This window comes from Sinohyriopsis cumingii, unplaced genomic scaffold (genome assembly GCF_028554795.1).
Source record: "Sinohyriopsis cumingii isolate HCF-2022 unplaced genomic scaffold, ASM2855479v2 utg002682l, whole genome shotgun sequence".
Lineage (NCBI taxonomy): Eukaryota > Metazoa > Mollusca > Bivalvia > Unionida > Unionidae > Sinohyriopsis > Sinohyriopsis cumingii.
Genome location: NW_028316270.1, coordinates 290,631 through 308,421, shown reverse-complemented (window position 1 = coordinate 308,421; position 17,791 = coordinate 290,631). Strand labels below are relative to the sequence as shown.

Sequence of the window (17,791 nt, the reverse complement as noted above, 5' to 3'; positions counted from 1 at the left end):
TCTTCTTGCTATTTTTTCAGCCTGCGTCGCAGTTTGTTTTGATACCGGAAGAAGATCTTCTTTGATGACAGTTGTAACTTTCTCAGTAGCTTTGGTCACGGGTTTAAATAATTCCTCCGCGGATTCTGCAAAGACTTCCCGTGCTTGCTGTCTTAGTTGTAATTTTTGTCTGACACTATCACGGACAGGAAGAAATTTCTGAATTGCTTCGAGACGTTCTCGAGCTAATCTAGTAGTAAGTGCTTCTCCGATATTTGCCATTATTTATTTGTCAATGATTTAATTTCCCCGCATGGATTTGTAACAATAAATTTACACGACCCGCGGACACGATACCGCGTCGGCCTTGATACATTGTATGGTTAACGTGAAAAACCCGAAGAGAGCAGCCCCGGCGGCGACAACAAGTTGAGGGGGGGGGGGTCGCGTTTTTTTGTCTCGTTGCTGTTGTAGGATTAGCTTTTTTTAAGGCTTATTTTATCATTTGGTGGTCTCTAGACCCTTGTAGGATTCGCCCTCCCTGCTGCTCAAGAAGACACAATCCTAAGATACAGTTTAAGTCAAGAAGACTTAATTCCAAATTACAAGGCAAGCAGGAAGGCACTATACCAAATTACAGAGTAAGACAAGATGGCACTATCCCAAATTACTGGGTAAGCCACGAAACCACTATCACAGGTTACATGATAAGCCAAGAAAACACTATTCCAAATTACAATGCAAGCCAAGAAGACACCATAACAATTTACAAGCCAAGACAAGAAGACACCATACTAAATTACAGGGTAAGCCAAGAAGACACCATACTAAATTACAGGGTAAGCCAAGGAGACACCATACTAAATTACAGGGTAAGCCAAGGAGACACCATACTAAATTACAGGGAAAGCCAAGGAGACACTTCCAAGTTACAAGACAAACCAAGAAGACAACATACCAAATTACAAGGCAAGCCAAGAAGACGCCATACCAAATAACAGAACAAGCCAAGAAGACACTATTCTAAATTACGAGGCAAGCCAAGAAGACACAATACCAAATAACAGAACAAGCCAAGAAGACACTATTCCAAATTACGAGGCAAACCAAGAAGACACCGTCCCAAATTACGTAGTAAGATTTCACTATTCCTAATTGCAGTGTAAACCAAGACGATGGGGATTTCGGCAAAACATATATGTTTAGGAATATGAGAGGCAGAGGAAAGTATGACACTTGTATTGCTAATGCTTGTTACAAATTGTAATTGTAAAAATATTCAAATGTTGTGATTGGAGCTCACAGCTAGTAAGACATATTTCATTTGCTAAAGAATGATCAAAGTCGTACTGCCAAGTTGTACTTTTCCATAATAATATATATTAACGTACCCTAGGGCAGGATAAATTTTGTGAAAACATTTGATCATCATAATTTATCAGTGACAGTAGTAGAAGATGAATTCGTTCACATACCTTGGTTTAACTAATTAAACCAGAACAAGCTAGCTAGTGGCTGAGATGGTCATGCTCCTTGGAGATCCGTCGACTAGTGCAAAAAGAGAGGGTCAACGGAAAACATAACGCTAGATATCATTGCAAACAGAAATGTAGCGTTCAGAACCCCTACAGTGTGGTGGAAAAGAAAACATTAGTGATAATAAGGACACCATTGTGGGACACAACAGACTTATATCGGACTTACAAAATATAGTAGCTATCCTTGTAGACTTGGAGAAAGCTTTATGACTCATTACATGAAAATAAGAAATATTGACTGATCTATTCAACTTAGGTCCAAGGGGCCGCCACCCTAGTTGTATGGATTTTACAAAGTTTTTACTGTGATACATGTAACAGCTAGCATCATGGTCATCTTCTTGGTACACGTCATTGAGCCTATCAGGTCTGAATATGGCTACTCAGAAAGGGATAATCTGAGAGCAGACATCTCAGGTAGTTTGCATCAAGTATGCACTCCTCACAGTGGACATATCGACTACAATACTGCAAGACTAATTATGTTTGTAATCTCTACAGAACTTTGTAAGATTTATGCATTCTGCATTTTCTTTTGGTCGTAAAAATCCTATATATTTAATGTACAATGTCTGTGGATGTGTTTGGATTTTTAACGTAGCTTGAGGTATATCTCTATGACGTCTTAAATATGGCAGTATATAGTAATGTGTAGCACTGGGATATCATGCCGCCAGTTTGGCTATTTTCTGTATGCTATCACATTCATTCACTGGTACATTACCAAACATCACGTAAAAAGCCTTTAATCACTCCTGCATTTTGCACATAACTTCCGTCTGAATTTTGAGTTCATGTTTAAGAACAAGAAGTCATTTTACAAGATTACAACGTTTAGGTGTGTGAGAAAGATCACACTTTTGAAACTCGCCCTTTCACCAAGTTCACTTCCTGATGATGTTAACAGTGTGATATGATATGACACAATATGGCGGAACATGAATCTTTAATTCTTCACATGAAACCTTATCACACGATTCAGTCCACGTAACGTTGCATAAAAGTACAATGCAGAATGGTATCCAATACTGTGCATGCACCACCTCAAGGCGCAATAAGACAATAGGGTATTTCATAATGAACTTTGACTCCTGTACTCCTTCTAATTACTGATAAGAAAATTGTCAAATTCAGTGCACTCTCCTCTTTCATTAACAATGCACGAGTTTATCAAAATTGACGAAAAGCGCATTGTTATAACTTTCCCGCAGAACATGCAATCGGCTAGTTTGTATCTGGAATTGGATAGATTACACAATTCTTGCGTACGAAATCGATTCAGTATTGCTCAGTGTACAAATTTCTACAAACTAGAATGTTTAAGTGAATGCAAATGACTTGAGACAAGTGCAGATCAAGAATAATCACCACTTTGCCATGAGGTTCGAATAATTATTAGACCTATATAGATCTCTATAGAGCCCATACACATCAGTAATATTTTCCTATTGAGCTTGAACTATTTAACTTATGATATTATAAAGAAGATAGGAATGAATGAAAGGACACCGTTTAATTTTTAAAAAAACTGCACCATCAATTAGACCATCTTTGAATATCAGGCACTCAGCCTTTTACCGAAAAATAGTTTGATGAAAAATAGTTAAATAAAATCGAATCAAGCAGAGAAGTAAAGATGGTTGGGTCTCTTTTTACCCATATATTGCTACTTAGATACCAGAAACCAAAGTAAAATCTGATAATTATCAAGATGGGTGTCAGTTATATGGGGTAAGCATAATAACAGAAAACCGAAGTCAAGAGATGCTTTTCGAGAGTTTGATCACTGAACCAAGTAAACTTAAAAATCTCGAACATATCGCGACTGTGAAACGGTTTGTGAGTTTCAAAATTTTACGAGAATGTAAAACCAGGAAAAGGTGTACATCACAATTAGCAACAAAGATAGTCAATAAATAAAAGTCTCATTGTCCATATAAGGAATATTGTATTTGAGATGTTTCACAATTCCTCGCGCTTCATCATCCAAAGACGTAATTTCGTACAAGGTGATTTACACCATGAATCATTTATTAAATACACAAAATCTGAATACTATGTAAATATATAAACTGTAGCTTGCATACACTTTTATGTCTATCTTCGACTACAGTTGTACAATATAGGTTACTAAATTTGAAAAAATGTACTCGTACTCTATTGATGCGTGACACACAAGTCATATGTACATTTTACGTTGTTTTTTTTTTGTTTTTTTGTATTAAAATGGGGGCGCAGAATTCAAACTTTAAAGGTTAAGAAATCAGAAAATAAATGGAAATGACATTGCTGTTAAATATATACATTCTTGCCAGATTCTGATTTAAATCATACATCTGGTATTTTCAGTTCATCAAAGTTACTTTTTGTACAGAATTTGTTCAAAGCATCACACCTGATCAAAAGGTGACAAATTACAAAGTCAACCTGTTTTGCTGCTGGTTTCTGTATAATCAGTCCCACTCAATACTCTTAAAGTAAAATATACAAAGTTAATTTTTTCAAGCTTTATAAACTAATAATACATTACCTGGATTAAACGTTCTCTGTGTTGGCCTGTCTGTCATGACCCCAAGCTGAAACTGGGATTTTCCTTGATTTACACACAGAAGGAGTAAAGACAATAAAATAGTAAATTTGTTCATGATGACAGAAAGTTAGGAACCGATGCAAGAAGTGACAAAATGTAATGCCGAACAAACTGTAGTGCGTGAGAACAGGTTGCGGACTACAGATGTTCCGCCAGATAGATAAGACACAAGCGAGGTGAGGAAGAGAGATTGGGCTTGCGCTCCTAAACCCTCCAATATATACCATTCTGTACGTTCTAGTAGGGTCATCGCGTTTAGGATAATATAAACATAATTTACGTACACTAATTCTAAATTTGGATTGTTTACACTGCACCCACATTATCTTAGACTACTTGAGTGCAGAAATCACAATTCAGTACAGTGGTTGCATATGCACACAACTATTTCATGAGGTGGACATTTGATAGAAGAAATAAATTCAGTGATTCAAATGCCCGTGTTTATTCATCTGTTATGGTAAACGGTAAATATTCGAACACCAACTATTAATTTCTCGACATGGGAAGATTTATAAATTGTTTTCGTGAGAGGACTGTTTTCATGAGGATAACATCGCTCTTCTTAAAAAGCATTCTGCATATGATAGATAGGTAAATTCTGCATATGAGTTGGGTACATTCTGCATATGATAGTTGGGTACATTCTGCATATGATAGTTTGGTACATTCTGCATATGATAGATGAGTACATTCTGCATATAATAGATGGATACATTCTGCATATGATAAAAGGGTACATTCTGCATATGATAGATGGGTAAATTCTGCATATGATAGATGGGTACATGCTGCATACGATAGTTAGGTACATTCTGCATGTGATAGATGAATACATTCTGCATATAATAGATGGGTACATTCTGCATATAATACATGGGTACATTCTGCATATGATAGATGGGTACATTTAAATGAATTTTCCGCCAAAAAGACACAAATGATTGATATAGGTATAGGTACAGAAATGTTTGCGTAAAAAAGATACATTATGACGGATGGGTATAGCTGAAAGAAGCAGTGGCGTCGCCAGGGAGGTGCGGGGGGTGCGGACCGCACCGGGTGACACCATCTCAGAGGGGTGACACCAAAATGAAAAATTGCAAATTTTACAGAGCACACACTGCTCGGTCTAGTCGGATTTTATAAGCGGATAACCGATTATAGTTAAATACATGACTAGCAGGCACAGCAGTGGCGTCGCTAGGGGGATGCGGTGGGTGCGGACTGCACCGGGTGACACCATCAGAGGGGGTGACACCAAAATGACATTACTAAGGATTCTGTATGGTCTGTTACGGAAGGAGGACCATGGGGGTGACACCATGAGCTACCGCACTGGGTGACACCAACCCGAGTGACGCCACTGGAAAGAAGTTTTGTCAAACTGGCATATACATAGCATGCATTGGTATTGCTACAGGAAGTTTTTGTCAAAAAGATATACAGGTACAAGTACACATTATTTATACTACTAGAGGACATTTGCAGCAAATAATGTTAAAACTGCAAAGGATTTCAAAACTCTCCACATTTATGATGACTGTAAAGTACGAGCTTATTATTTTTAAAGACCTTTATCGCTGCTGGTGTTTCGTCGATACCTTTATCAATATTTTGGTAATTGTTTTCAAAAGACTTTAAGAAATTAGTTCTTCCAAAACGTATATGCATTCTTGACACAAATAAGGGAAAGACCAGCATAATAAGGGTCGGGGTCGGGGTTGGATGGGGTTTGAATCTTTCGGTAGTGTTTCGAAGTAAATGCACGTTTTTCGTTACTTTCGTCCCAGATCAGATGCTTTAGTCTGAACATGTATCAGGACTGTTTTCCTCCCACTACTCATAATAAAACAAAATCCCCAGCATTTTGAACTGATTCGTTGATGTTGTTTTACATCATTCTGGAAGTTCTAGTTGATAAGGAAAACGGTAAATGGATAATCATTGTCCAAAAATTTCCAGTGTTGCATTTGTAGGCTTTATTGTATTTTGAGGAGTTGCCAAATTTCCAGTGTTGCCATTCTTCCTCCACCTGTTATACTGGCCTCCATATATAACCTATCTTCCGATGAGAAATGGTATTCATCCCCTAAACAATAGATCCTAAATCGAACAGCAAGTGGTGAACCAGTACACTTGATAAGTAAATCACGACGCGAGTTTAACGAAACTCAGAATGGAATCCGAGTGAGAAAAAGGCTTGCGGAAAGTATAGAGCAAAGATAATTATCTTTTTATACCATGCCGAAGTATTTTCTTATCACAATTTAATATTTTGATAGGATGCCTCATTTTTTCATACAGGAATTACAGGAATGTCAAAAAAGAATCAGTCTTCTTATTAAAGTACCCATTGTCAGGCAATGCATCGCCTGCTGCCGTGAGTAGCACTAGACAGTACAACTTGCGAATGTTGACCCGGAATTGACAGGTACATAGCCCATTTCATGCAGACTTCGGTGAACTTCGTAATTTGCTCGTAATTTTCATCACGTGGCGGGTGGTCAGCTGACCGTAATTGGTGGTGGGCAAAATATGGCTAACGCTTCAGCATCAGCATCAACTTCTGTAACTACTTCAACATCGTTTATCGAGTTGAGAAATGCATATTCAACAGCGATGCTGCCGCAGATATTGACGAAATTTAATATTGGAACCATCCTGTCTTATTTTCTGGAAACCAGGGCGGATTTCAAACCCGTACGAGAGAGTAGCCTTGAGCTGTTTACATCTGGACATGTATATGTAAGTAAGGAAACGGTGTCGAAGTAAACAAATTTAATCCAGGCAATCAAAGAGCAAGTTGTTCAAGCTATTTGTGTATCCGAAACGTCACTATAATAAAATGCGTTTCATATGAGTTTATCAGATTTGTTTTTGAAAGTCTGTGGATAATTTACATATAAATTTCAATCATTTAATTAATTTTATTTCTGAAATATTTCGAAACTTCAGTGGACGCCATTTTATTATGTACATGTACCAACCAGCGTTTGATTGGCTGGAGTATAAAGTAACTCGGGGGGTTATTCGGATAATTACGGAGCAACTCGGTTAAATTCGGTATGAAATGGGCTATAGGCCCACTCTGGAAAGTCACTTCTGGTAGATCAGGGGGCCATGTAGATAAGCTCATACACCTGCTGTGAATACTGATGGCAAGAGCGGTGTGGACACTGCAGGGCATCCGCTCAGCTGCAGTAAGAATTGATGGCGATTAACTGCAACTGGACGTGTCTCCAGACCTATTGACGCTGTCATGCCACTGGATTCAGATAGGTCCGAGAGACTGTCCATAAGTGCGTTAATGTGTTATTAAAAATAGATCCTAGAACTTGCATTGTTGACATGTCAAAACCAGTAGTCTTCAGAAGTTTAAAATAGAGAGTATGGAAAATCATCAAATGGAAATTTGTCCCAATAATTATAAGATCAAAATTCAAAATAAAAAAAATAATCGGCTATTATAGATGTATGCATATATAATGATTTTACTGATTAAAACTGATTGATGACATTCTTGGCTTAAACATTTTGATTTGTTTATGTTATGTATTCATTGCACCGGTTGATATTATTTCAAGAACCATTTTCTAGAGCTAGAATATAGGCTTGACAACTTGAGTTTTCCATGACAAGTGATAGTTATATGAAACGTAAATGCCAGGACAGTATTAGATTACGTGCCCAAGTTAACAGCATATGACATGACAGTGATGATTAGCTCCCTTTACTTGAGGAATACTCATTAGATGCCAGCCGTCGTCTACGACTCACGGTACTAATTCAAATCCCGTAATAAACCTAGGGAAAGACCATCATAGTCAAAAAGAAGCTTCAAAATTTCTGAATGCTCATGATGAAATCTATATTGCTGAGTATACATCTATCTTTGATGCAAGCGTCTGTGTGGAGAAAGCCTTTTGTTCCACAATTTTATTTTATATTTACATGTGTTTAAAACGCGTTTTCAGTTACTCAGATAATGAATCAGGAGCTACTTTCTGTAAGGAGTGTCATAATGTAGAAATTAAACGTTTTGGGATTTCCCTTTAATTCGTGTTATTTTTTCTTAATTTATTCAGCTGTTTGAAAAACTAAGTCCAAGAATTGTCAATCTTTTTCCCTGGTAGAACTGGGTTTAGCAGGTATATATTTATGAAAAAGGTATGGATATTTCATTTTTAATATGCTTAATCGCTGATTCAATGAAGTCTTTGAAAACTGAAGTTTAAGGAAATGTTTCTATTACTGTAATCAAGATTAATGTAAAGTGTCGAACTTTGAATAGTACTGAACCTTAAAGTTGAATGCATTGAGAATTAACATGTTATCACATTTAAGCCAGAACAGTCTTTGTGAAGGGTAACTTCGATCTTTCTTCTCTCCCCCCGCCCCCAATGTCAGTGGCAGACATTTACGACTCATTGAGAGATTTGACCAGGTCATCGCAACGCTGTCCTAAGAAAGTAAACATTTGAGCTACCAACCATAACCGTTTGATAGGAACCCATATCAAATAGTCGTTAAACAAGACAAGGGGACCAGGTGGCTGTAATGTAAGAAAAGACGGGGTTTAGTGCTAGGACGCACAATTTCCAAATTAGAACAGCATTAAGTACTTTTATATTTTTGATTGTTTGTTTTGTGAAAATGTGTTTGATATAATTATGATCCATATTATGTATCGTTTATTCAATTTCATGGAAATCTGTTGAATGTATCTCTTTAATTTTGCAGCTGCTAGTTCATTGATAGAATTGACGATTGCATGCTATCTAAGTTTTCAATTGTGTAGGATTTCATAGGGTTATATGAAATAATTTTCTTTGTCTGTTAGGACGATAATGATTGTTGTGAGTTAACGATAATCGCATATTTATATCTGATTTTGTAATATTTATATAATCTTGTAAGTTAGGGATTGCTGTGAGCTAGAATTTTGTGAATTTTACGCAATAGTAATCGAGCATATGGTAGCGTATATACAAAGATACGGTAATGTTAGATACACCGCTCACGTGTTAATGTATGGTCGATCGCTGTGAAGTGAGAGTGATGATCTATCGAATCAGGTCAGAATGTATGTAGTTTTCGGATAGCGAGTAATGCTTCTGAGCAACGTAAGTGAGGAAATTTTATGAATGTATAGAAAGTGATATTTATAGAGATTATGGGGTAATTTTATCCTTTAAGAAAACAGCTTTATGCGAGAGACAGGACAGTCTGAAGACGGTTGTCGGAAGTCCGGAAATAGATGAAGTGTTCAGAATAAAAGACTAGGAAGTCCAGGAACAGACGAAGTGTTCAGAATATGAAGATTAAAGAACAGGAAGACTTGATAAATCTAACATTTCAATGAAGCGCACAATGCTACAGCAAACAATGGTTTGGTAACTTCTGGATGTTAGGAGGTATAGTACCCTTATTTCCATGTACAAAGAAAGAAAACTGTTTTCAGTCCTAGTCTCTTGTGTTTTACTTGCCCCTGATCACAATTTTCTCAATTAATAATTCCTTGGGTCTTATTGAATCCTTTTTATCTTGCCCGAAACAAGTAACCACAAATCTGTAAAGATCATGAAATTATATAGTCATTCAAAGTGACAAGATAATTGCCCCATAGCATGTGGTTGTTGTTGTAGGGCTTAACGCCACTTTTATCACAAGATAAGGTCATACATGACGGCCAGTATAAATGGTGAAGGAAGAACCCGGGAAAACCCAGAAAAGAACCACTGATCCACGAGAAGCTACTGGCAAGCTTTCTCACATTCCCACATTGGCCGAACCCGAGACTCGAATCCACGCAGACAGAGGTGAGATGGTAATGATCTGTAACGGTAAGCGCTTTAGACCACTCGGCCATTCAGGAGCCCCATAGGATGTGGCAATGTCCTATACCTGCTGTCAGCTGCATTGCATGCATTTTCTTTCACCTTCATATCAGACGAAGCAAAGAAACTACTTGTACAATGCTGCTACTTGGACTAAACATTGGAATTATTATCTGTAAAGTTTGTTCAGGTTTGATGCAACTCGGGGTGTATGCAATACAATTGAGTGTTATAGTACTGAGGTACTTAATTTTTTGAAGTGACGTGTCCTGCTTGTTGGTTGTTTTATATTTTTATAATTTATTGTGCTAATGAAAAAAAAATGTTTCCTTTGGTATGATTATAAGCAGTTTCCACTCTAACACTCGTTACAAATTCAATGACAGAAACAAAAACAATAACAACAACGTGATAATAATAATAATAATAATAATAATAATAATAATAATAATAATTATTATTATTATTATTATTATTATTATTATCAGTAGTAGTAGTAGTAGTAGTAGTATATATGTATGAATGTGTGTCTTTGTGTATGCGAACAAGTCCTTTCGATTTAAAAGCATTTGTTCTCATCCACCTGTCCTGTTTTTGTAGATATTAGACTGCATTAGTTCTTTCAGTCCCACTCTCCTCGATAGCTGATAATTTATTGTCAACCAGTTTCCTCCAAGGCTGAATATTTTCCAGTTGGTGTCCTCTAGATTCTCACATATACACATCTTTGTACAAACTGCTAATAGCTCCAGTGGTGACATTGTTATTGTTTAGGCTTAAGTCATTGTTAATTGTTTTTGTTTTTTCTTTCTCGTTGCTCAAATGATACCAAAATCAGCGACCACTCTTTAAGATATTGCGTATCCGGTATACATTGCCTCTGGCACGCTGTGACCCAATTACTTTTCGTACAAAGCGTGTTTCACATTTCCGTCTTCATCTTTTCATCTTTTCACATGATGTTCAGTCGTTTAAGTGTACCCAGCTGCAATAGCTTGTAATGACCATTAAGATTGCATACTAAAACTAAGTCGCCGCAAAAAAAAAACACAAATATAATCAACAGGTAAACACACTTATAAAATAGAATAGTTAGAAGTAATATATTGTATCGTGTCGTTGATTTGGTCAGGATAAATGTATATCTTGGGGACTTTCAAACCTCATAACCTGTACTGGATCTAGTAGGAGCCTAGTGTATTTTAGTTACGTACACAGTACTAATGTTCTTGGAGTGACTGTAATTGTTTATCTGCGCTTCAAACGTTCGACCTATATACTTTCTTTAACAGTTTTCATTTCATTTTTGTCATTGATGCAGTAAAAGTTATTATTTTGAGTTCATCTGAAATATTATATTAATCAACAGCAGATTCTCTTATTTTTGTTACGAAATGGATAAGCAGCCAATTTTATCGATTTTATTGGAACAATATATTTCTTCTTATATAGATCTTTATCTGCAGTATAGTTCGCGATTTGCATCGAAACAATTCAAGAAGCTATATAAAAAATGTTATGTATATTTTTTCAACTTCCATTTTTCCTGTAAAGTTTTAAAATATCTCCTCTTTTCATTCCTATTCTTCTGTCTTTTCTCTGGACTATTTATTTAATTACTTTATACCTTTTGTATTTTCTGATGATGAAAATACTTTTTATGCAGATTTATTTGTCTTGATTGTTTTGCTTATCATATGGACAATGATGGTTAAATTACTAACGCAAGCTTTTAATCCTTCAACACTTTTCAGTCTTTTTTAGATATCAAAGTTTCCTTGAGACCAAATAATTTGCGATATCGTCAACATTGTAGTCTAAAGCTGGTTACGTTCACATTTCGTAAAGTAAGTTATAACGATGGAACACTTGTAATTACAGTTTAAGTCAGAAATGCTCATCTATCCATTGTTTACTGAGGAACAATTATGCCAGGTAAAAGCACATATGCTGTCGGTTAATAAATTGTAAAATGGTTAAAACAAACTGAAACAATTAGCTTTACAACTTCTTTAATATCCGTGTTGAAGGTGGACCAATTTTAAATCTAAAAGTCTTTTCCTAAAGCATGTTAGAACTGAGTTTTATGATGCATGATAAATTCTGATTCATAATGTCCTTTGTTTGAGTTGGCATTTGTTTAAATGTAAAAGCTATCAAATGTATTATTCCAAAAGGTTCAAGGGTTTAGCAATGCCAATGTTTGATTGCATCATTCGCATAAAATTTCATTGCCTTAGCTTGATTTTCTTCTCACCTTTGAAGAGTTCAAAATTTATTAAGGTGAAAGTCTAGGTGTTTTCAGGTAGTAGATTGTAAACTAAGCAAAAATGAAATAATTAATTTTCCCAGTTTCTGTTATCCTTAGATGGTGGAAGGCCCGTTGACATTCTTCAAAAGCAATGCTGTATGAGACTGAGATCAAATTTATGTGCTACCTGTTTTTTAAAAAAAACTGCGCTATTTATTAGCTATTGAATTACACTATCTCAAATGTTGGGTTGTACGATACTGGCATGATTGCATTTTCTCCAGTTTCTGAAATATTGCATGGTCCAACTCTACCTGGATATTCTGCTTTAGTGATTTTACCCTTTCGTGTTCCTTTCTAACCTTGCTTTCATATTCTGCTTTAGTGATTTTACCCTTTCGTGTTCCTTTCTAACCTTGCTTTCATATTCAATTTTGATTTCACTGTCTGCAATTTAGTTTTCAAGGAAATTTGTGAACTAAATATAATTCTGAAACTAAATAAAGGTCAATTGCATATTATATTTCAGTGTGAGTTTTAGTAGTGAAAATTAATTTTAAATCTTTTCAGATTAACAGACAATATTGATTTCAAACCATGTATCAAAAGATTACAAAACTAATGGTTAGTTCAAACACGGTCACAAAGATTACTGTAGAAAATACATTATAAAAGCAGAGAATACGAAAAGGAGTACCTGAGAACTGCAGAATGCTGAACACATATCAATGAAATTAACATAAAGTATACAAAAGACAGAGTTCCCAATGATAAAATTGAAAAAATTACAATCGTTAAGAAAAACATTTCAAATCGCACCTGACTATGAAAATAATTCGTGTTCCATGTATTGGTTTCTATTAACTGTGGCTAAATTTGACAAAACCTGAAGCTGCCAATCTCCGGGAGATCTTGTACCGTATTGTCAAGTCTATTTTTCATGTGAGACTTAATGATGTTGTAGTAAATTTACAAATCTAACAATGACTTGGAAACTGTAGCAAGTATGGCACGGAGACAAATTTGATCTATCATCATGACTACCTTTTCATTCAACCTTTTTCAACTCTTTATATTCAGTTGACTTTTCTGAACATACTTTTTTCTGTTCCAAGAGCTACATTTATTTTTAATTCCTGTTTGTACTCAACAGTTTCTGAGCAAATCAAGTTATTGATATTTTTGTCTCCAATTAATACAATTTATTTTCCTGCTTTGCCATGTCTTGTGTTCATTTCTTCTCAATTTGGATTTTCTTTTAGACGCTGAATATATTCTGTAACTTGCTAACAGTTTTGCAAAGTATTGAATGTTTAGACGGATTCATGCCTATTGGTCATACCCATTCCGTGTAACAAGTATATACTGTCTCTAGTTTTTCAAGTTTGTTTGTCACATCATTGTTTCAACTTTGCATATGTCATATGGATTGTTGTGTGTGTGTGTGTGTGTATATATATATATATATATATATATATATATATATATATATATATAATAAGAAAGATCGTGTATATGCACACTCTTGAAGTCTTCCATTTTATAAACAACTGGATCATCCAATATTACTTCTGGAATTTTTTATATTTCCACTATAAATTTCGGAAGGCAGCCCTTTGCAAGAACTGTTTTGTATTCTAAAATTCTAACTGTTGGATCAATTTTAAATTTAGTAGTTTGATATAGGCCGGTTATTAGGTAACATACCGCCGCAACACATACTTTTGATGTGTTTTCTTCCTTACTTCACCTAGAGTCATTTTTATTGATGAATGTTACTGTATATCTCAGTTGAATTTAGTAAAACGTCAATCCGCTTTATGATTTCATATTTACATCCAGATTCTAGTCTTTAGTTAAACCACTCTTCTACAAATGGGTTCTTTTTCTCCTTAACTTCAAACGTTTCTGATGCATTCCATTTTCAACAAATCCATTAATTTTACTGTTGCAACACCTTTTCCCTAACCAAATTGTATCCTTTCACTTTTAAAATCTCTGAAACTTTTACTGGAGATGTGTCATCTCTATTTGTTCCTGTCACTATTTTGCATATTGCAAGAAAATATATATCACTATCATACAATATTTATATCATACTTGCATTTTTTATTTGCTTGCAGGCCGACAGTGACGGTGTAACCGGGATCCAAATGGCACGTAGCAAGGTATAATACTTTATTAACCTGAAGAAGTATGAAACTTTGTAAATATCATAAATTGCCTTTCAAAACTATGTTTAATTAAAATTTGAGATGCATTTTGAACCATGCAATACATAGGAAACGAAAAAATAAATGAAGAGAATTTATGTGTCGTTTGGGCTTTGTTTAATTATCTATAGTAATATTGCACAATATTAAACAGGAATTTAATTTATAAACGTTATGAATTATTAATAACAAAATCAAAACACGGTGGCACACCTGTAGAAATATGAAGATTTTGTCATTTTCATGGTACAATGGGAAAGAAAGAACGACAGTCTTTTCTTTTCGTCTTAACAGCATACGGCAGACCGCAGTGCAGGTCAAGTTTTCACGTGCACTTTGAGTGAAGAAAATGGCTATTCGGAACCAACCAACACCAGTGAATGAACCAACTTACGAATGTAGACAATGAAGACACTGACAACAAGATTTTAACAAGTGTTATATTACAAACGCTGTCATTTTCTATAAGAAAATGTTTTTGAAAAAAAGAAATTCATTCAAGAATAAAATGGATATTATGCAACTGCAATGTAGAAATTAAACTTAGAAACATGTCAAGCTAGAATCGAGAGGCACTAATTTTATGCAACATTTATCACCGCCACACTTAGTCCACGTGATTTAAACATTTTCTTTAGTTGCTTTTTATTTTTTATTTTTGAGTTTTAAATTTTTTACGCCATTAATTGATATTTGTGTATGTGAGTGAAGTTTTCGGATAGTAGAAAAGATGTTTTGAATACCCTTTCGTGTTTGTGTGTGTATGTGTGCGCGTGCATGTTTGTCCGTATTGGGCAGCAAAATTCAGCTTTGTCGAGCTACGTCGTCTACGTCGTTGTACATCTGATTTACAATTTATTAAGAAATAGCCAGAGAATAATTTGTGCTTGATATATTGGCCTTAGGTGTTATTAAATCGCCAGTATGTTATCCATCTACAGCAGGAACATTTATTCTCAGCATTTTGCACAGCTGGTATGATAAAGGGCTCATTCGCTTCACAGAGCGATGTTCAAAATAGTTCCAAAGCGAGTAGTATTGCTCCGATGATATACAAGTAACCTCTTTGCTATCCCGTCACCAAATTCATTCAAAAGTGTGATTCGCTGTCGCAGCTTAACTGGAGTAAAACTCAAGTTGTCAAATAGCTGGCTATGTCCTCTGTGGTCTCCGTCTCGTACGGCGATCTCAGTCGCTATTAAAAAATCCCTGTCGCTATATAAAAAAAAATGTCTGTGTAGCTCGCTGCTAGGCAACGTAGCTATTCTCCATGTTTTTGAGCCATCATGTAAGTGACACTTTTATAAAAGTGCATATGCTCGAAATAATGTTTCTTCATAACAAATTTCAGCATCAAGTATTATTGGCAATCAGATGCTGCTTCCTGCCTGAAATAAACGTGTTGCCGGTATCTGGCAGAACAACGGCTGGCGATATTGATATAGGAGACAAAGATCACGAACTTGATCGCGCCTGCTACTGATACTGAGAAGACAAACAATAAATATATAGACAACAAATTTTAGGGCAGTTTTAACTAACAAGTATTATGCAGATCCAAATTGTGTATACGCATTTTAAGTAATGCATACCTTTATAAGCTATAGATACTAGAGTTGTCAAGCAATTGGTAAACTTTCCATTCTTGTGAAATATAAGCCCTAATTATTTATATTCATCAAACAACATGAATACAGGCATTTTATTATCTTAAATTTGAATGTGCTGTCTTTTTCTAACCGAATACATTTGTTTTCTCTGTATTGACTATAAATTTCAGGTAATCGCAATATCTGTTAAACATATCAAGAGTGTATTTCATGTAAGCGTGATTATCTGCGACAAGTACCATCAGCGTACAAAAGTAAGGTAACATTTAACTTACTTATATAATAAGTATATTTGAAGGGTACAGCACAACCTCTGTATCCATTTTCTAAAGAAAATGATTCGAAGTCATTTAATAATATGTAAAATAGTAATGGAGGTAAATCTCCCCCTTATCTTGCATCTTTTTCGCAAGAGAAGAAAATTGGAAAATGCATCAATGCATCAATTACACAAACGTATTATTTTGGTATAAATATAATACTTCATATGGCATTAAAATGCCTTCTCCTGGCGACTGTCGAATACAATTTATGCTGTAAACCTGCTCTCCATACATTATTAACGGCACTTTAAAATAAAAAAGTTAAAAAAAGTCATATAGTCTCTTGTTACCGAATGTGCATTTTCCAAATCCTATATCTACAGCCACCCTTCCGTTACAAATATACATAGTGTCATTAATACAAAATTAAATAAATACAAGACATACATATTTCTATTTCTGTCTTGTTAGTATCGGACCTGTGATATACCATATTAGTTTGTGTGCTCGGTCCCCTCTATATAATTGACTGCATCTTTATCGAGACAGAATGTTTCAGCTTGGTCTCCATTAAGAAATTTATTACAAATAACTGATCGATTAGGAGTTTGAGCATTAAAGTCATCACCAAGAAAAATGTCATCAGAGTTATTGTTTAACATTTCAGTTTCTAATTCAGTAAATGCTCCATCAGAACAATACTACGAACCTTCTGGGGATACGCATACTGATCCCGCAATAACAGTCACCACCAATTTTTTCTATCTTGATCCAAATCAGGCATGCGCTAACTACGGCCACCTGATCCTGTTTATATCATAGCGTGTCGCCTTAAAAATCGCTTATGCGGCATGTGTTGCAGATGCCTGATCCAAATGGTGTGTTCTAATTCCAGTTCCACAGCCTCAACACCGTTAGAGAGAGAATCCTGAATAAAAAGTTATATACCATCGGAACGGTGGAGACATCTACTTTTTTGTTGTAATTATCTTATAACCAGTGACACTAATTACATATACATCCTTAAGTTTAGTTTCAACAACTGAAGTCATAAGAATTAATCAATTCAGAAAATTCAGGCAATAACATTTTGGTTGTTGTCTTAAACTAAAAATGTTTACAAAAGCAAATTTTAAATAGCTAGGTTTAACAGAATCATGTGGTACAAGTTCAAGTTCCTTGACACCCTTAATGTAAAAGTTGGGGTCAATGTTAGCTAGTACACTTTAGCGTGTCCATATTCAAGTTATGATCTTTTCTAGGTCAGCTGGACGGTCTCTTAGCTTGTTCGTCGTTCATGATCGCGCGCGTGTGTGAACATATTTTTCCTATCAGATTAAAGCGCCAAAATGTTTTGAAATTGAAGCGGTCTTAAAGTTCCTTCACTTGTCGTAACATTTATACTGACTTTATTTCGACACATCGTTACGCAGAATATCACATTGCATGACCAAAGTAAATGCAATAATGTTTCAGAGAAATTCTTGCTAAAAGTACGTATCAGACA

The 17,791-nt window shown here is 35.3% G+C and overlaps 1 protein-coding gene and 1 long non-coding RNA gene across 4 annotated transcripts in view; one reads left to right on the top strand and one right to left on the bottom strand.

Annotated features, from left to right (window-relative positions):
• Nucleotides 1-4,309, bottom strand: part of LOC149770123 (uncharacterized) — a 66,141-nt gene extending 61,832 nt beyond the window's left edge. The window contains exon 1 of the mRNA XM_089949356.1: nucleotides 4,048-4,309. Coding sequence (XP_089805482.1) covers nucleotides 4,048-4,162 — 115 coding nt within the window. The 5' untranslated portion in view covers nucleotides 4,163-4,309. The remainder of the gene's footprint in view (nucleotides 1-4,047) is intronic.
• Nucleotides 4,310-6,414: 2,105 nt separating this feature from the next.
• On the top strand, nucleotides 6,415-15,953 carry LOC149770122 (uncharacterized). 3 transcript variants are annotated; one of them, XR_016418944.1, is made up of 5 exons: nucleotides 6,415-6,855; nucleotides 9,307-9,524; nucleotides 13,461-13,556; nucleotides 14,322-14,366; nucleotides 15,763-15,953. It is a non-coding gene; the product is annotated as an uncharacterized LOC149770122 (long non-coding RNA). The 3 variants fall into 3 exon arrangements; XR_016418942.1 differs by lacking the exon at nucleotides 15,763-15,953 and adding an exon at nucleotides 14,706-14,854; XR_016418943.1 differs by lacking the exons at nucleotides 13,461-13,556; nucleotides 15,763-15,953 and adding an exon at nucleotides 14,706-14,854.
• Nucleotides 15,954-17,791: the final 1,838 nt, after the last annotated feature.